Consider the following 20,217-nt stretch of genomic DNA (forward strand, 5'->3'; position numbering starts at 1 on the left):
GGTGTCCCACAATTCAACTCGATTCTGACACTATGTACCCAGACACAGCATCACATCCCACAGGTTAAGGGTTCAGCCCCACAAGACTGCCCCCACTGCAGGTGCCAAGAGCAAGTCTGGGTTGTCGCCTATGCTTCTGAGCAACTGGCTGTCAGTAGGAGGTTCTCAAAACTCTCTACTCTGGTTCGACGAATTTGCTAGGGCGGCTCACAGAACTCAGAGAAACCTCTTACTTACTAGATTACCTGTTTATTAGAAAAGGATATGACTTGGGAATAGCTCAATGGAACAGACGCATAGGGCAAGACATGGGGAAAGGGCACTGAGCTTCCACGCCCTCTCCAGGTAACCACTCTCCCAGAACCTGCACATGGTCACCAACCTGGATGCTCTTGGAAATCTGTCCTTTTGGGTTTTTATGCATAAGCCGTTTATTTATTCTCTTACCCTCGGCTGCTGTTTTTCCTTCCCCATTTATTGCCCAAAGCCAATCAAAGAAAGACATGTGCAGTGTGATGCTGTTCCTGTACATTTTTAAAGTGCATAACAATGTAAGAATTTGTTAACGGAGACATACACATGTATGTCTTGACTATGCATAAAAATGTAATCTTTTGTTAATGGAGCCATGCACATGGATATTCTTGGAATCATAAAGAATGTAATTAATTTTAGCATATTGATACCTATGATGAGGGAGGGAGGAGAACGGGATGGAAATGTGAATTTTAGGTGTGACGGCAACATTTTGCTTCTTAAAAACAGAGATATCGTTGTGGGCTGAATCATGTCCCTGAAAATTCATATGTTGAAGTCCTAACTCCAGGACCTCAAAATAGGGCTGTATTTGGAGAGAGGGCCTGTAAAGAGGTAATTAAGGTAAAGTGAGGTCACATGGGTAGGCTCCAATCCAATGTGACTGATACTCACATAAGAAGAGAAGATTAGAACTCAGACACACACAGAGGGAAGACCGTGTGAGGACACAGGGAGAAGCGGCCGGGGAGAGAGGCCTCAGAAGAGACTATACCGGTCAATGCCTTGATCTTGAACTTCAGCCTCCAGAACCGTGAGAAAATAAATTTCTATTGTTTAAGCCACCCTACGTGTGATATTTTGTCATGGCAGCCCCAGCAAATGAATGCAACATCGGAAGCAAATAGGGCAGAATTGAACGTCTGTTCTTTCTGGGTATTGGGGCTGGAGATAGAGGTCATACTATGTACTCTTCTGCATATTTGAAATATTTCCATAATAGTTAAGAAAATAACAAGCAGATCCCGAAAAAGAATAACCAGAGAGTAGAAATTTATGTGTGATTACCTTACAGGCCAAGGTGGGTTTCGTGTTGGGCAGGTGGTTCTCTTCCACAGGGTGTGTCAGTCACCCATGAATTCCCGTCTCTTGGCTCTGCCATTCCTGATGCCTGTATCATCGTCTGCAAACAATCTGCACAAGGAGAAAGAAGGAACACGGAGAAGACACACCTGCTTTCAAAAGTTCCAACCTGGAAATGGCACACACCACTTCCACTCCCATTGCATTGGCTGAAACATAGTCACACGCCACACCTCACTGCAAGTTGCTGGGTGACTGCCTTCCTGGGCACCCAGGACAAGGATGTGGACAAACAGCCAGTAGTCCCACCCACAATGTCATCAGGTTGACCCTGGTCTTCATGCTGCTGCTCAGTCAACAGCGTGTCTGCCAGGTCTATGGTTAGGGTTTAGATATTTTACAAAGGCGCGGGGTTGGGGGTCATGGTTTGGGACTTCAAAGAGGAGGAAGCCAATTCACAAGGAGACAGAAAACCAAATGTTTGCTGGGCCATCTCTAAACAAATGAGAGAGAACTTGTGTAAAATGGGCCCGGCTAGGTACCTTCTTCTCTACCACATCTAGAGTTCCCTACGTTGACAGCTCCTTCCTGGAACAGGCCTTCTGTCTTAAATTCTTTTAGGCAGTTAGGGGCAAGGCCAAAGTTTCTTTTATATATAAATTTTATGTGTATATATGTAATTTATAGAACTAAATAAATGAATTTAAATATAGATACAATGGATTATATATTCTATTATATATCAATATTAATATATTATATATATATATAGATAATCTCCTTGGTTCTCCAGAGAACCCTGACAAATACAGGAGGAGTTAATATTCTTTATCATTATCATTATCTTTATTCATTATCGATGGCATTTACATTTAATCATTTGAAATTCTTAGTTATGACATTGTTATGGCTTGCAAGGAAGTGTCCTTTTCAGTGTTTCATTTAGAGGCCTCAAGATACCAATTTTAAAAAGTTTCCCATTTTATTTGTTTGGTTTCATAGGCTTTTTCCAATTGAGTGCACAGATAAGTCAATGTAGGAATTTCAAAGGAGCCCCATTTAGGCCAGTGAAGCTTTAAATCACCCTGAGTAATCTGAGCCCAGTGGGACAAAAATCTACATGTAGAAGGTCTGTATTCTTTAAAGACAAAACCAGCAGGAGTCCCAGAGTGGGGCTGTTCTTTGGTGGTCCTCTTAGAAAATGGATTTCTCATTTGTATGAACTTACCAAAGGATCAAAGGCCCAAAAAAGGAGTGAAAGAAACAGAAGTTTCTAACAAAGCTGACAATGGAAGGATGGCCAGAACCACTATCAAAGGATGCCTACATAAAGAGTCTGGACCTCTACCAAAAATGGGAGGTCCAGGCCCAGGAGGACTTACCACCAGGAACCAGAGCCACCAGGAGGAGACGACAGAGCACAAAAGATTCTTTGCAGGCACCTTGCTTATGTCTGTGAAGTGGCACCAGAATTGAAGGTCAGTAGCTAGGGATCCCACTTCTGTCACCATGTAAAGTCAGCAAATAAGAGGCATAAACTGCAAAAGAACCAAAAAGTTTATCTGGGGTCTCAAGAATTGCAATTCAGGAGATGTAGATTCGAGTAGAAGCTCAAATGTGCTCCTAGGAAGACAAAGGAGGCAGGGGTAGATAAAAGGAAAGGACACAGGCTTACAAAGGTCTACAGTGAACAGTTAATGACTGGTTCTGGCATGGGGTGAGCTGACTTGCTAGAACATAGTTGGTCCCAGGCAGACTGCCCCTTCTTGGAATGAGGAAACACTTCAAGATGTGACCTCTGCTGTCAGGTAAAGCTCAAAAGTTCAGTTAACATCTGGTGGTGGATGTGGTGTACAAGCATAAGCCCCACTTCCTTAATGGCCTCCCAGCTCCATTTTAGAAGCCTTGAAAATGGTACTCCATTTTGTCATTGTCATCCACCACAGTCACGCACCACGTAACAATATTAACGATGTTTCGGTCACTAATGGACCACATATATGACAGTGGTCCCATACGGGTAGCACCACATAGCCTGGGTGTGTAGTAGGCTCTACCACTTAGGTTTGTGTAAGTACACTGTGTGATGTTCACACAACAGTGAAAGTGCCTAATGATGCATTTCTCAAAACATGTCCCTTTCATTAAGTGAGGTATGCCCGTACTGATTTTAGTCTTGTGAATGTTGAATAATGAATCATTCATTTCAATTATTTGAGTCAGCCCCACTGGCTGAAGACGGTAATGGCTGACTGAAGCAAAAAACTAAAATTTGTTATTCAACATTCACAAAACCAAATGAGTAAAGAACTTTAAGTTCTATATCAGGGTTCATGTAAGGCAAAAACATTCTAAAGGAAAGATGGATTTGAGGACATATATGATTCTGAGTGTAAATGTCTGGCTACAAGCAAAAATTCCAGGGAGCATTTCAGACTTTCGAGGCAGTGGAATTGGTGAAACCAAAGTCAAGCTCTCCAAACAGTAAAGGGGGCCCAGGTAATATCTGGAGTACAGGTGGAACAGGCAGAAAATTCCATTAATGTAACTGTATGATATGATGAACGGACAGAGTTGGAAAATAGGATGGCAGGGTAGGGCAGAGGGACCTGGAGGGCCCAGGATGGATGGAGAGATCAGCTGGGCTGGTGGGGGGAAGGGGCCATGGGCACACCCTCTTCATGTCCCCTCCCCCACCCTCTGAAACCCTTTGTGACTCTTCAGTGCTCGGTGATGCAGGCCTGGGATTATAGGCAAGTGTGGACACTCTCAGAGCTCAGTTGCCTCAGGCAGCCTTGCGATTCAGAAAATGGAGTTCAGTCAATGGAATGTTCTCTCATTTCTGAATAGCCATATTGAGTTGTTTTTGAGCATCTGCTCGACATTCTTAGATAGTGACCACAACCTCACCATCGTGTGTGGGTTGTGGTTGCTTCTTCTGTTCCTGTGCTTCCTGGTGGGGATTCCATCTTTACCAACCTTCTGGAAAACCAAAATCTACCAAAAGGTAAGGATCCCTGGGCAAGCCACCAACAGGGATTTTTTATTGTTGTTTCCATTTCCAGTCCCACATTTTTAAATGAGTTGGTCCAGAGAGACTCCTAAGATGGCAAGTCTGAATAGAGGATAGAACATCATCCTTCTAGGGGAATAGGCCAGGCAGGACTAGGGGTTCAGCTGGGACTGTTTCCCATTTAAAACTTCCAGACCATCTGGGTGTGGTGGAGGATTCCTGGATAAAATCCCATCACTGATTTCACGGCCCTGCATTAGGTTATTTAGAGAGTTTGGGATCTGTGTAGGAGAACACTGTTCCCAACACTGGATCATGAGTCACATTCCCATGTCGGGAGTCATTCGACCAAACCGTCCTTTGTATTGGGCAGATCAGGAGAGCAGGGCTGAGCCTCTGAGCAGACACTGGAGTGTGAGCTCTGTCCCAGGATACAGGGTCCCATCTGAGGAAACACAGATGTGACTGTGGGCCTCAGAGGCTATGCCCTCCTTGAGCAGAGGACTTCTGACTGAGAATATCAAGTGTGGACTCCAGCCAAAAATCCTCCTTCGAGTTTTTCAAAGAAGGAAAAATTGAAAGTATCTTATCACCTTTAGAAATTCAGAAAGGGAAAGAACACAAAGTGCTAGTAATAAAAATGGAGAGTGACATTAATCTTGGATGAATATCTGAGTTTCCTAGAGAGAGGAGCAAGCCAACTAAGTCCTCGCTCCTCATTCTTTTCTTTTTGTTCTCAGCGTCAGGGCAGAGCCAAGAGGAGAAGAAGAGGTGGAACATCAAGTGGTAAGGTTCCACCTATCCCACCTGAGCTCTCCAAGGGTGACCCTTCCTGTCCTCTCCATGAGGTCCCAGGTCCATGGTCTCTGAGGATGTCAGTCGCTAGATACAGTCCCTCTCAGAAGATAGAGGCCTCAGAGGAAAGGCTCATGGGAAGGTAGTCAGAACCCGAGACATTTCTCAGATTCCTGCTCTGCCCAGCTCTGGGCATGAAGCAGTGATGGGCCTGGACAATGGGTGTTGCCCAGTGGGTGGCTGTGGGAGAAGTCAAGAGTCAGAACTTCTGTCTCCTGACCTTGTGAAACTACGTTGACTTCCTGGATGATCAGACTCCTCGAGGTAACCATTGACCTATGTTCCTCACATGGTGGTTTTGAACATCCCATGGGATAATGTATGTGACAGTACTTTATAAATGAAGCAACAAACACATGTGAACCTTATTAATATTATCATTGACCGTTTGACCACATCTACTGATTCTTGGGGCTTTCAGAGTTAACAGCCCGTTAATATCCCAAGGGTCTCCCATAAAGGGACTCCTGTGTAACATCTATGCTTCTACCTTTATTACATGTAATTCACTCTTCTGGTTTCCCAGGTTGGAGAAATTACCAGAGGGAAACAGAGGAGAAAAGGAGGCTAATTTCTATTCTGAAAAGGTGACTAGTCTTTTCTTTCCTGATCCCTCTTTAACACGTTCTCTGCAATTCCAGGGATTCAGTACAGCCTGCAGTAGTCATGGGAGGGGTTTGCCATAGGAACGGGTATGTGAATGAAGGCCTTGGGGTGAGGGCTGCTGAGTGTATGGTGAAGTCATAGACGTGGGGCATTGTGAAGGGGCAGCACGCTTCAGGTGGCCCCTCCCCTGACAGGCCAGCAGGTCCTCCTTTCCTTGTTCTGGTCCTGGCTACAGTTTTCTACTTCCTGTCTCCCGCAGGCCCCTAGGCCGGCCTCTCAATACCACCCGCTTTCGTCAACTATTATGCCCAGACCCCTCCTGTGAGGTCTGTAATAGCACAACTGCTGAGATCAATCGGCTCCTGGAGGACCTGGAAGATGATACCGCCTCTGTGTCCTCTATGGCTTCCACAGCTTCTGGGACTGAGTCATCATTCACTCTGTCCTCTGCCTTCTCAGAAGTCCCTCCAGGAGACCTAACACCATCCCCTCCACCTGACCCTTCCCCACCGCCCCCCTCCGTCCTCTCACCTTACCCAATGACACCCTTAGCTGACTTTCTTTCACCCTCACCACCGGGTCACTCTATGCCACCAGAGCCTTTTCCTCCCTTGGAGTCCAAATTCCCAGCAGACCGTTCCCCACCCCAACCCCTTGCCCTTCCCCCTCTCCTACCACATGACACCGAGGCAACGGGTCCTATTCTCCAACCAGAGGCCACTCTGTCTCTGAATACGATCTTCTCTCTTGACCGCACCCTTTCCCAAGATGTTAACCCCTTACCAAATTTGTCCCAGATAATCAATCCCACTGATTCACTGGCTTGTCATCACACACCACCAAGCCTGTCTGTCTCACCACCGACAGACCACCCTTTAACTGTGACTCAATCTAAATCGGTTTCCATCTTATTGAAGTCTGTTCCAGAGAACTCATCTCCAGATAGCCCTGGTGGGTTGTCCACTTATGTCCCAACAATCAGAGGCACTGACCATTCAAGCCTGTCAATTTCAGAATTATCCTGGTGGCAAGCTTGTGCCAAAGACTTGTTCTTAGCACCGTCCACCTTGGCACCATGTGATTTTAATCGAGAGTTTCTTGCCCTCCATTCTTCAGAGTCCTCTCTGGAGAGACACCCTACAGCTAACCTTATAGAGCCTGGTAACCTCTCATTTCTCAGCCCTCGTGTCCTGGCACTCCTGGAGAGACAAGTCCAAAAGAGGAGGGATTTCCTGATGTGGAAGGAAAAGGAGAAGGAGAAGGGTTCTTTTCCAAAAAAACTTAGGCCAGGCCACCAACTAAATCCTTCGGGGAAAATGTTAGAGTCAAATGCTGATGAGTGTGACTTAGCATTCTCCCCTCCTTTTTGGAGCAGTGCAGGCAAACCAAAGGAGCTGCACATGCATGAGCAGCCCCCATATCCTAAAATCTTGGAGGACCATTTACAGGAAAAATGTATGCAGATCTTCTTAGGTCTCCCATCTCTGCATAGCGAGTCCTTGCCCTCTGCTATCCATGACTCAAGTGACTGCACCACAATCTTCCTTTTTAATACCATCTCAAATGCCTCCATGGGCCAAGAATCCCCAGTACCTCTCCATCGCCCACCTCCATCCTTGCCTGAGATCCAGCCCCAATGCTTGCCTCAAACCCTGCCCCAATCCCAGCCCCTACCTCTCACTCAGGTCAAGTCCCAGGCCCACCTTAAATCCCCACTCCCAATCCTACCATCTGGTCCTCTACCCCAGATAAGGATCTGTGGAGTGTGTCACCATAGACCCCAGGATGAATCAGAGTCTCTCACCTCATCTGAAATTCGACAGCTGGAATGGAAAGTGTTGCAGAAGCAACAGGAAAGTTTGTGGGGTTCCCCCTCTGTAGTCCAAAGATCTCAGGAAGAATTTTGTTCTTCAGCTCCCAACTTTCCTTACCATCAGGCCTCCCAGGCCCATGCCTCCATCTCCATCCTTCCCGTAGAGTTTCCTCTCAGTGATGAGCTGAGGAAGAAACTGGAACATCACCTTCGAAAGAGGCTCATCCAACACCGGTGGGGCCTGCCCTGCAGGATCTGTGAGTGTCTGTCACTGATGATGCCTCCAAGAGATTTCTCAGAGATAGCTAAGGCAGAGAGCAATCGTGGACTCTCACGGATCTCGGTGAGCAAAGATCTAAATGTTGGATTGAGCCAATCCAAAAGCTTCCATGAGAGGGGTTCAGAACTGCTTCAGGTAGAGAAGGAGATGGGGAAGGATCAGGGGCATAGCCCAGAGAACGGCCCAAAAGCTCATCTGTTGAGTGACCCAGAGAGCTCTTCAGATAAGGATCCGGCATATGACTCTGAGAAAGACCTAAATAGTCACGTGGCAAGTCTGTCAGGGAAAAATTCAAGGGCCTTGGAGGAAAGTCTAGATCAGAAACAACTTGAAAATGTCCTGAAAGCACATTTGAGCAAGAAGTTTGAGGAAATCAGTGAGGTTCGGCTCCCTGGGATGGTGCGCAGTTCATGGCATGCCAGCAAGCAGACATTGCTGCTTTCTGACAAATCCCGCACCCAAATAACACAGAGGAGTTTGCCGCCTTCAGTGGGTGGGGACTCCTCCCTGAATACCTTCCAGGAGCTTTGCTTCATTGATTCCAGTGCACAACAGATGATGGAAACCCATATTAAAAGCTTTCGTATGAGAATGGAGTGGGGCCTTCCCTGCAGGGTCCTTGAATCCATACAGGCGTTTAAATCGGAAGATGCTGCATCCCAGTCCTTGACCTATTTCTACTGTTCCCCCTCAAATAACCCAACTTTGGAAGTGGACTCCAAATCCGAGGGCTTCGAGCCCCATAGAGGAAGCTCTAAATCTGTTCTTCAAGAAAAAGCGGAAACAACAAACTCAGCCCTGGTCCTGGATCGTCTTTGCCCTGCTACTTCACCTATGGGCAGGCAAGGACAAGGGGTGCCGAGACAATCACCCTCTGGTATCAACCAAGAGATTGCAGAGGTTGTTCAGAGGAGTCAGCGTGCCAGGCAGACTCATCTGCCTGTCACATGTGGCATCACAGGCAAAGCGAGTCAGAAATTTACTCAGCTAGGCAACAGATGCCCCCCAGAGCTGCCTGCAAGGCAAGCTGGTGCCAAACATGAGACAAAGGATGAGAGAGTGAGTCCCAGTGATAGAAGAGAAGGGCGACAGGACAAAAAGATGAAGTCGGAACCCTTTTCCGTGCACAGCACGGCCAGGGACATATTCAGGGCCAAGGAGCTCAACGCTCTGCAGTCAAAAACTGCTAATGTGTTGACAACCAGCAAGCCAGGAAGCTCCCAAAGGATACGTGAGAATCACAGTAAAATAGAAATTACTGGGACCATTGAAAGCCCTGCACCAAAAAGACAAGTTCCCCAAGACCCGAAGTCATCGGATCTTAAGGAACATCTGTTTAGGGAATTAAAGGCGAAACTAGAGATGAGGAATCAGAGCCAGGTCCAAGGCCAACACACTGACAGGTCCCCTGCCTCAGAGAGTTTGACTTACAAGGCCTCACTGACTCATGCCCACGGTGTCTCCAGTGGGGACATGGGAGCTTCCCAGGTGCTGCATGTCCATCTGGAGGACACTGGGATCAGCAGGAAGCAGCGGCAGGAGCCTTGGGTCCCCAAGAAAGACCGAAAGAGGTACGAGGATAAGAAATTCCCACCAGCTACAATGAGAGTGAGCCCTCCGGGCACTAACAAAGAAGAGCTTGGTGGAGGGGATGCAGGGTTGGGGACATCCCAACCTACAAGAAAGAGTTTCCCTACTCAGATCACAGCATCAGAGGAGACGCTTGGGAGCAAGTCTTCCCAGACCTCATCACAGAAGGCACAGCCTCCTCCTGAAAGTCTGTTCAGAAAAAAGATGAACCACATTTTTCAATGGCTTCGTCCTGGGACAAAAGGCAAAAACCAAGAACATCCCCAGGAAAAGGGCAGCCCCATATCATCTGCACAGAGCAGAGGCCTGGTTAAAGGGAGAGCTGCCGTTACTGGGACCACCACGGCTCAGAAGACCAGGACGGTCCCTGGGAAGTTCCCAGTGGAGAAACTGGGGCAGCGGTGTGCAGCAGAGGTCACCCGCCCTCAAGAGCCCCTTCCTTCCCTGAGGAAGTTTGTGAAAACTGACCAGAAGGCAGAAGAGCAGGCCCAGGCAGAGCCCGTCCAGGGGCATCCTTCCAACTACAGGGCTCCCTCCTGTAAAGTGCCAAGCACCAAGTCCTGCCACCAAGAAGTTGTCTTTGCTGGCCAGAATTATCCTACATGTTCTAGACGGATCAGAGACCAGAACAGACACCCTCAGAAAGTCATGGCGTTTAAAGATCAGCTATTGGATCAGAAGCGTCCCTTATCTGTGCCCCGCAGGGAGCATGTGCCCCATCCAAGCTCCACCTGCAAGCGTCAAGCCGGCCCAGGGGCCTCCAGCTGTTCTCACCACTGCTAAAGGCACTATGTTTAGGGATCCGTCTCTATGTCAACAGAAAACGCTTTTCCAGCGTTTCGAGAGCGGAAAATTTCCCACCGCAAAATAATTCCTTCTTGTGGAGAATATTAATTCTCCCCAATAAATGAATCTCTAATAATAGTGATGTCTTTTCTGTGTCCTGTGTTGGGGGCATGGGTTTCAGGTAACTCAGGGCTTGTGCTTAGGGAAAAGGAGGAGTGAGTTCAGCTCTTACTGATTGCTTCCTCTGGCTTCTAAAAGGTCACCAGTGCTCTGGAGCTCTTGTTGACAAAGAGATATCACGTGCCCCCAAAAGCCCATTTCCTCCCTGATGAAGTTTGAGGAGGTGGGCTCTGCCTCCTGCCTCTTCGCTTAGCCTTAACGAAAGTGTAGAGCAGCCCACACCTTCCGCTCACTGAATGTTTTACATCCTTCAGAGAGTAGGGAAGACAGGTGTTCTCTATCCGAAGAGGGTCAAGAATAGGTATGCAATTCATAAAACAACAATGAAGAAAAAACAGTGGCTTCATCATGATTTAGAGGTCAGTGACCAGAGGACCCCACAGGTGGGTGAACCCTGAATGGGATTTGGGGGGTGGGGGAGGGTATTGCTGCAGTGGATCCTGGGCTGGTGGGGGAGGGGCTAGGAACAGCACAGACGCGCCTTAAGAATCTGTCATGCGAGTCATATTAATGTGTTAGGGAAGAATACTTTAAACTTTACATTGAGGTTTCCCTACTGGAAAGTCACCTGGGGGAAGTGGTTCCCCTCTGTAGGTATTTCTTCAGACTGCCAAATGATATTTTGTTGCAGAGCAAAAGCATCACTCAGCTGCCAGTAGTAACAATGTTGACCAGGTAGCCACCTACCTCCCAGGATAAAATAAAGCTGAGAGTGAGGAAAAGATGACTTGGAGTAAGCGAGGAGGGAAGAAAAAATGAAGAGGGGAAAGAAGGACCTTGCTGGTAGAACAAAGCTTTATGCCTCATCATCCATATGGTGACCCTGTCCTGTTCCCCCCGCCCCCTCCTCAATCTGATCCAGGCATCACCACCTTGAGGCTGATCCAGGCACTGCACAGCACACTGATGCCTTATTCCAAAAAGGCACTGGGCTGTTCTTTGAATACTAAACAACATCTGCAGGGAGGTCATCAGGCATGGCATCCCCCTCTTTGGGGAAGGTGATCTTGCTGCCTTCCTTCCATCTATGCTTAATAGGAATATACAAGATCTTGCCCTTAGTGTGTACAGTTCACCTATCAGGATGGAAGTGCCGCCTCTGATATTCAGGGCCTTGGTGGAGCCATGGCTGGTCTCCCCCAGAACACCTGCAGCTCATGAACCAGAGGTGAGTCCCAGACTATGCACCAGGTTACAGATATATGGGGGTCTCACCAGGGACTGCACACATACCCACCCTTACAATAGGGGTTTGGAGGAAAGGCAACTGCACTTAGACAGACTGGGACTCAAAAATTGGCTGAGTGTCAACTGGGGCAAAATTCAAAAAGCATTATGATGGTGAGCGTTAAATACATTAAGTTGTAGACGTCTAAGTAAAATAAAGAGGGCTACAAGGGTGGAAAAATAAAATACCAATTTTGTTTTCTAAAAACAACATGATTTTAAAAATGGAAGGGAGGAGAAAAAGGGAAAAATAGAATAAAATGATCTATAAGTAATAAGAGGGGGTCAAGATATAGGTGACAAACGAAATAAGACTCTGAGTAAGGGAAAGGAATCTGAGGACATTAGAAAAGATACAAGTATAATGGTAACTATTGTAACAAAACCGAACACGCACGCGCGCGCGCACACACACACACACTACACAAATGGGGTGAGTATCCCAGAGGGCACTGGAGGTAGTTTTCCCAGAAAGGCTTGTGAATGCTAGGTGTTAAAACAAAAACCAAAAACAAAACTGGTGTCCACTACAGCCTCTCTCACTCCACACTTGTATCTTCTTGTCCAGAGTTATGCCATTGAACCCACAATGTCTGAAACTTGAGGTCAAAGAAAGAATGCAGATTCTGTGGAGGTCCTGGGAGGGGGATGGGGCCCAGGGCGGGAGACTTGAAGAGGTGAGGAGGCCATGGAGGGCTCTACCATCGATGTGGATAGACCAGCCAAAGACCAGCCTCTCAGTTTCTACATCATCTCATCTTAGGGTCCTTTCCTTCCATTCCAGTGTAGTTACTGCCACACTCCAGAGCTTATCACCAGGAACACTTCAGCCATCCAGATTATTACAGTCGGACATTCCACCCCTTGGCCTCGTCTCTCATTCTTCTGATTCATATGCCCCTTGTTAACTTTTCAACTCCAGGCCCTTCATTTTTCCACTTACTCCTTGTCTGTCGGTCAAGCTCTTGTTTACATTTCCTCCCTCTCCGGGGTAGACTCGATGGTCTGTCAGCTAACCAACATTTAAAAAGCTCCGCTACTAACGGGCCCCATCCAATCCCTTTTAATCCTGCCTGTCTGGCAAAATCCCATCTCTCTGCCTTTCCCAGAAATGCCTTCCTATAACTAATTGATCACTATTGGATTAAATCTCACAATGGAGTCTACCGATGCCACAGTAAATTCAGCCCCAGCACTAGCTGGAAATCACTCACTCATTCCACAAAGAATTATCCCATGCTTACTAACATGAGAACAAGACAAATGGAGCTTAGGTCGCTGTTTCCTTATTCCATTCTCTCTCCAGGGACACTCAAATTTATTTCAAATCTCCTTCACTTTCCTCAAATTTAGGCTGTCTCCATTTGCTCAGTAGATGTGCTGGACCACTGATCACAGAGGAACTAGAAGTCAGGAGACAGGAACTTTCCGTCAATAAAGCTTCACAAAAACCTTTTCCCGTTCCTCCTTTCCTGTTATATGAAAAGAGGTTTCCTTCCTAACCTCAATGATTACACATCCTGAAATGTCCTTATTGAGAGAGCTGAACCCTCGTCTTGACGGACTGAGCCCCCTTGCCAGGTATCCTCTCGTCCCCTCCCTCTCTTTAGGAGGCACCCAGCTTCTTTCATTATTTTAAGCTTTCTATTACAGAAATGTTTAAACATGCACAAGAGCAGTGGAACGTCCCATGTACCCCTTACCCCACTTTCACAGTTATCATCTGGCACGTGTGATACGGCCCGTCTCCTACACTACGGTTAAGGGGCAAAAGCCCATGGGAACATCCTGCCATCCGTCTCTCAGGTGTATGCTTTGTGCCCATGTCACAGCTCTCGCGTTTCTTTGACATTTACTACCTGTGGAGCTCACTGACCCAAAACAGATGGACAGAGCCATGGGGAGGAAACGCACTGAGCTTCAGATGCTCTGGCCATCAGTTCTGCTCAGCCCTGTAGTCAAGCCTGAGAAGTCACTGAGTTAACTCCTCCCTCCACCCCACGCAGAAAGGAATCTTCCCAAGCAAATGCAGTGCACGGTGTTGCAGTCCCTCAGTCACACAGTGACTGCAGCACGTAGAGACCACAGAAGGAGAAAACTGTACATGTGATAAGGACTTCACATCACCATGCAAGTGTTTTCAAAGATTTAGAAGAAAGTTTCTTTCCTGTAATATATTTAAAACGAGCTACTGTATGATGAGTTAAACACAGGAGATCAAACACTTTTTTATCTCCTCTCCTTCCCCAAAAGTAAAATATTACATGAAAAGATGCTCCACAGCATTAGTCACCAGGGAAATGCAAATCAAAACCACTGTGAGATAGCACTTCACACACAGGATGGCTACAATCAAAAAGTTAGAAGGCCGAGAAACTGAAACCCTTCTATGCTGCTGGTGGGTATGAAAAATGGTGCAGCTGTTTTGGAAAACCGTCTGGCAGTTCCTCAAAAGTTAAACACAGAATTACCATATTACCTAGAAACTCCACTTCTAGCTATACACTCAAGAGAAATGAAAACATATGTCCACACAAGAACTTGTACACAAATGTCCATAGCAGTATTATTCATAACGGTCAAAAGACAGAAACAACCTAAACGTCCATCAACTGACGAATGGGTAAATAAATTACGGTATATCCACACAATGTAATATTTTTTGGCAATAAAAAGTACTGATACATGCTACAATATGCACAAACCCTGACAACATTATGCAGAAGTGAAAGAGGCCAGTCACAAATAACCTCATATGATTCCATTCATACGAAATGCCCAGAACAGGGAAATCTAGAGAGAGAGGAAGTAGACTAGTGGTTGCTTAGGGCTGGGGGGATGAGAGGACAGGGGCATGACAGCTAAAGGTTATGAAGTTTCTTTTTGAAGTCATGAAAATGCTTTAAAATTGACTGTGGTGATGGTTGCCCATCTGTGAATATACTAAAAATCATGGAATTATACACTTTAAATGGGTAAGTTGTATAGTATGTGAACTATATTTCAATAAAGCTGCCAAAACAAGTAAAGGATTTAAAAAGAATAAGGCCCTTGAGGATGACAAGAAGGGAAGAAGATATGACAAAAGATGTCAACACAATTTTTGAAGACGGAAATCTGGTGCAGGAGTGGTAACTGAGTAGCAGAGCAGAGGAAGTGCCGGCAAACCAACTCACACCACAAAACCCCAGAAGACGGACGACCCAGTGGCACCAGATAAGGAAGAAATTAAGGGTTTCATGCTGTACACATGTTGAATATTTTGTTCTTTCCTTGGTTCTTGTTTTATATTATGTATAATTTTTTTAAAAAAAATTTTGGGGGGGATGCTCTTTTCCAGTATTTTGTGAAACCCTGTTGAAATGTTAGCACACTTTAAATGTGCAAAGAGGATCCAGGGTTTCTTGCCTGGGACAGAACCTGCGACAACTGTTTTAAAGTCACCATTGCACACTTCTGGGGTCTGGGTAGGCTAGCGATGGCAGGTGCGGGAATCAAAGCCAGAAATTTCAAAGGTTAGGCAAAATTTGGGACAACAGCCAACGGTCCATTTTTAAAATGTATTTATTTAAAGATAAACTTGTGGAAAAGTTGCATGGATGGTAAACAACCATACACCCTTTATCCAGGTGTACCCATTAGTATTTTGACCCATTTTCGATATCTCTCCACTTTGTCTCTGTCTCCGCTCCCTCCCTCCCCTTTCTCTCTATATCAGCACACACACACACACACACACACGGATGTCCATGAATGTGCCATGTCCGCGCCCGGGATCCAAACCGGCGAAACGCTAGGCCACCAAAGCGGAGTGTGCAAACTTAACCACTCGACCATGGGGCCGGCCCCACCTGAAACTATTGTTGGTGGAGCTTATCTTGCTCAGACTTTAAAGGATGACTTGACAATCATGAGTCCTGGGGACCTTAGGGGCAGTCAGGACCAGACTTGCTATAAAAAAAACAATGCCAGAGAAGCAAAGATACATAGAGGGATTTGTCTGAACAGAGACCTCCTGCAGTCGACGGAGGGTACATGAGAGGGGTGGGCTTGAAGTGTACCTTCCTTTTGGGTAGAGACGATGGTGAAGCTGTGGATGAGGGAGAAGACAGGGAAAGAAAGGAGCTGTCATTACTGGTAAACCCTCTCACATGGGAGGGAAAGGATTGGGTGTCTGCGGCCAAGATAGATTCATCAGACTCAGCGAGGGAATGCGGGCAGGCAAAGGGAGGACATGACACAGGGCTTCATTCCAGCAGTTTAGCACTAAACAATGAAGCTGTAAAAGTTATACCTATTAAATGACTAGCTAGCGTGGGGGGAGATGAAATAAACATATATCCACCATCAACAAAAATGACATTATTGTTTAAAAAGGTACAGAGACGTCAATGGGAATTTTGGGGAAAAGATAGAAAGTAGATGGGGAAAAAAATCATAAAACCTTTCATGGAAGAAGTAACCATAGGTGTGATTCAAAAAAAATCTAAAGGTACTGTCAAATATGATTACAACTGTGCTCACTAGAAGTTATGCTAAAGAGAAGCCTAGTCCCTAAATCAAGATGAGTTTGACCCTGCAGGTCATGGTCCAGCACAATTGCTCTGTAAAATAATGGAAAAGTTTAAAATTTTGCTGGGAGGAGGGGATTTGGCAGAGAAAAAGAGGGAGCAGCAGGGGGAGACACCGTATGGGTGGAGGGGGCCAGATTTGAGAACCTTTAGAGGCTGACTAGCCTAAGAGGGATTCGGGGAAAAGAAGAACTACCAAACATTTTCAAGTTGTTTGCCCTGGGTCCACGGATGTGCCATGCCCTTGTGGCCCTCTTTCTCATGCTTTCTGTTGGTTGATACAGGCTACTCTGTTCTCTCATGCTTTTTGGTGATAGGGGATTCTTTTGAGGAGATAACGGGAGGTGGGGCTGCCGCTGAGTGTATTTCTGGTTTCATACAGGTAAAAACACATTGTGTATGAGGCGAAGTTTTAGTTGAAGGCCGAGTAGATCTTGGGGATGTAAATCCCTGGGCACAGGACCGACTTTCAAAGATGACGTGGGGGTCCAAAAGGAGATCACCAAGCAATAAAAGGCTCTTAGGTAATAGCTGGGTAACAGAATAAATAGAAAATTTCACCAAGGTGAAATATATGCTATGGTGAATATGTGGAGTTGGAAGGTAAGTTGGAAGGATCTAAAGGGCCTCAGAGGGGTGGACTGATTTGCTGGCCTGGATGGTGGGGGAAGGGTTGTGGGTTCATCACTTCTGTGTTTTCCCCTCCCCGACCATCAAGAACCTTTGGTGTCTATGCTAAAGCTCTGTGATGCGGGCCTGGAACTCTAGTCTAGAATGTGCACTCTTAACGCCCAGCTGCCTGAGGTGGCAGTGCACTTCTGGTGATGCAGATCACCCTCTTTGTCTGAGGAATGTTAATGCACCACGGCTGAGCTCCAGCTTGAGTTCCTAGGTATTCCCATCCCTGCCTTCCTGTGTGTGGGGGGGCTCCTTCTTCTGTCACTCTGCTACCTAAAGAGGAGTCCATGTTTCCCAATATTTCGGAAAGAGAGAGACATCAATCAGGTAAGTAAATCAGGTCCCTCAGAAATATCAAATCTTTCTTTTCAAATAGATGCATTCAATGCTATCAATTTCCCCCTAAGTACTGCTTTTGCTATACCTTATACATTTTAATAAGTTCTATTTTAATTTTCATTTAGTTTAAAATACTTTGAGACTTCTTCCTTGACCAATGTGTTTAGTAGCGTGTTGTTTAATCTCCAAACATTTTAGGATTTCCAGCTATCCTTCTGTAATTGATTCCTAGTTTAATTCCATTATGGTCTGAAAACATACTTTGTACAATCTCTATTTATTTTTGTTAAAGTGTGTTTTGTGGCCAAGAACGTGGTCTATCTTGGTGAATGTTCCATGAGAGTTTGAGAAGAATGTGTGTTATCAGATGAAGTACTCTACAAAATGTCAATTAGATCACGTTGACCGATGGTGCTGTTCAGGTCAACTGCATCTACACTGATTTTCTGCCTGCTGAATCTGTCCATTTCTGAGAGAGAGGGTGAAATCTCCAAACATAACAATGGATTCAACTATTTCTCTTTGCAGTTCTACCAGTTTTTGCCTCATATTTTGACACTATGTTGTTCGATGTATACATGTTGAGGACTGTGTGTCTTGTTGGAGCATGGACCCTTTATGGTTATGTAATACCCCTCTTTATCCCTGATAGTTTTCCTTGTTCTGAAGTCTGCTTTGTCTGAAATTAATATAGTTACTCCTGTTTTCTTTTGGTTAGTGTTAGCAGGGTACATTTTTCTCTGTCTTTATTTGTAATCTATCTGTATCTTTATTTTTAAAGTGGGCATTTTGTATACAACATTTAATTGGGTCTTGTTTTTTAATCCACTGACAGTCTCTGTTTTTTAATTGGTGAATTTACACGATTTATATTTACCGATTTTTTTAAAATACGGTAGGACTCATATCTACAATGTCTATAACTGTTTACTATTCATTATATCTATTCTTTTTTCTTCTCTTTTTCTGCGTTTTCTGGTTTTAGGCAAGCATTTTCTATGATTCCATTTTCTCTCATCTCTTACTATATCAATTGTTCTTTAAAAAAAATTTCAGTGGTTGCTGTAGAGTTTGTAATATACGTTTATAAGTAATGTAAGTCCTCTGTAACATTGTTTTCATTCCTTTCACTTATCCATATACTATAATCACCCAATACATTGTCACTATTATTATTAGCTCAATTGAGAATAAGAAAAATAAAAGTTTCATTTTACCTTAATTTATTCCTTCTCTTCCTCTTTTTAATGAAGATCCAAGTTATCATTTTCCTTCTCCCTGAGGAACTTTTAAAAAATATTTATTGCAGAGCAGGTCTGCTGCTGATGAATTCCCTCAGTTTTTGTTTGTCTGAGAAAGGTTTTATTTCTCCTTCACTTTTGAATGATAATCTCACTAGATATAAAATTCTAGGTGGGCGGTGTTTTTTCTTCTTTCAACACTTTAAATATTTCACTCCACTCTCTTCTTGCTTGCATGGTTTATGATGAGAATCCCACAACTCTCATCCTTGTTCCTCTAGATGTAGGGTGTTTATTTTCCTCTGGATTCTTTCAAGATTTATCTTTTGGTTTCCTACAGTTTGAAGACGATATGTCCAAGTATAGACTTTTTTAGTATTTATCTTGTTGGGGTCTTTTCTGAGCTTCTACAATCTATGGTTAACCTGTCATTAATTTTGGAACATCCTTGGCCATTATTACTTCAAATATTTGTCTACTCTGTTCTTTCTCTTTTCTCCTGCTGGTATGCCAATTACACATGCTACATATTTTGAAACTGTCTCACAGTTCTTGGATAGTCTGGGCTTTAAAATTTTTTTTCTTTTTCTCTGTGCATTTCAGTTTGCAAAGTTTCTATTGACATATATTCAAACTCACATATTCCTTCCTTAGCCGTATGCAGTCTACAGATGAGCCAATCACAGGCCTTCTCCATTTCTTGTAGTGTTTTTGGTTTCTAACATTCCTTTTTGATTCTTTCTTAGAATTTCCCTCTGTCTGTTGACATTCCTCATCTGTTCTTGTGTGCCATCTATTTTTTCCATCAGAGCCCTTAACATACTAATCATGGTTATTTTGGATTCTATGTGTGATACTTCCAAAACCTGTGTCAATGTGAATGTGGATCTGATGCTTGCTTTGTCTGTTTAGACTGTTTTTTCTTGCCTTTTAGCATGCATTGTAATTTTTGGTTGAAAGCCAGACATGCTGTATTAGGAAATAGGAACTGAAATAAATAAACCTTTAGTGTGAAGTTTTATGCTCATCTGGCTAGGTGTTGGGCTGTGTTTAATATTTACCGTAGCTGTGCATGTCAGAGGCTTCAATTTCCTCTAGTGCCCTTGTTTTTGTGTTTCTTGTGTCTTTAGGTTCCCCTAAATCTCCTCCTTAAACAGAGCCTATGCCTTGCAACTCTTTCAGCTATGATCCCATCAGTATACTGCAGCCCTGGGGACTTGGTGGGAAGGTGTTAAGGGATGGGGTATAATTAAATCTTTTAGTGGGCCTGTGTCCCTGGGTTGTGACCGTCACAAGTGTTTCTAAGCTTTTTTTTTTCTTTTCTTTGAACTCTTTAGATGAGACAGGAAGGCTACAGGGGGCTGCAGTTGGGTAATTGTCCTTTACCCACGTGGGATAAGGCTTGGTACTCTTTTCCCCTGCTGAGGAGGCTTCGATTACAGAGCACACTCAGGGGATATTTCAAAATCCTTTCAAAATGGTAACCTTTCTCCCCCACCCTCCAGTGCCAGAAACATCAGAGTTTCTTCATGGTTCTTCACTGTGAGAACTTAGTAGGTTTCCTGGAAGTAAAACTCACGAGTAGGTGGGGCCTCCCCTTAAATGGTCCTCCAGGAGTTTCTGACTTTCATGCTAGCCCACATGCATCCTCAGCAGTTTGTCAGTGTCTTTTATGTGTTTCTACCAGTTTATGGCTCTAG

General features: G+C 44.9%; 2 protein-coding genes across 8 annotated transcripts in view; one reads left to right on the forward strand and one right to left on the reverse strand.

The window, feature by feature from the left end:
- LOC138917971 (ral guanine nucleotide dissociation stimulator-like) overlaps positions 1-20,217 on the reverse strand; it is a 238,244-nt gene that overhangs the window by 30,532 nt on the left and 187,495 nt on the right. For 6 of the 7 annotated variants that reach the window (XR_011426687.1, XR_011426690.1, XR_011426689.1 and 3 more), the window contains 2 exons: positions 2,721-2,876; positions 1,324-1,449 (listed from right to left, as the gene is read on the reverse strand). The gene's annotated coding sequence lies outside the window, so the exon portion shown is untranslated. The remainder of the gene's footprint in view (positions 1-1,323; positions 1,450-2,720; positions 2,877-20,217) is intronic. The other variant, XR_011426688.1, reaches the window with a different exon arrangement.
- Positions 4,095-10,419, forward strand: LOC138917970 (spermatogenesis-associated protein 31D4-like). Its single transcript, XM_070237023.1, has 4 exons — positions 4,095-4,345; positions 5,092-5,137; positions 5,733-5,793; positions 6,072-10,419. The coding sequence occupies exons 1-4, from the start codon at positions 4,148-4,150 to the stop codon at positions 10,276-10,278; spliced, it is 4,512 nt and encodes a 1,503-aa protein (XP_070093124.1). The 5' UTR covers positions 4,095-4,147; the 3' UTR covers positions 10,279-10,419.

The sequence above is a fragment of the Equus caballus genome, chromosome 16 (assembly GCF_041296265.1).
Source record: "Equus caballus isolate H_3958 breed thoroughbred chromosome 16, TB-T2T, whole genome shotgun sequence".
In the NCBI taxonomy this organism is placed as follows: Eukaryota; Metazoa; Chordata; class Mammalia; order Perissodactyla; family Equidae; genus Equus; species Equus caballus.

Bases quoted from the DNA above. Each gene is read 5' to 3' on its own strand.
- LOC138917970 (XM_070237023.1), top strand. From the start codon at position 4,148: ATGGAGTTCAGTCAATGGAATGTTCTCTCATTTCTGAATAGCCATATT. The intron at 4,346-5,091 runs GTAAGGATCCCT...TTTTGTTCTCAG, and splicing joins AAACCAAAATCTACCAAAAG to CGTCAGGGCAGAGCCAAGAG. The intron at 5,138-5,732 runs GTAAGGTTCCAC...CTGGTTTCCCAG, and splicing joins AAGAGGTGGAACATCAAGTG to GTTGGAGAAATTACCAGAGG.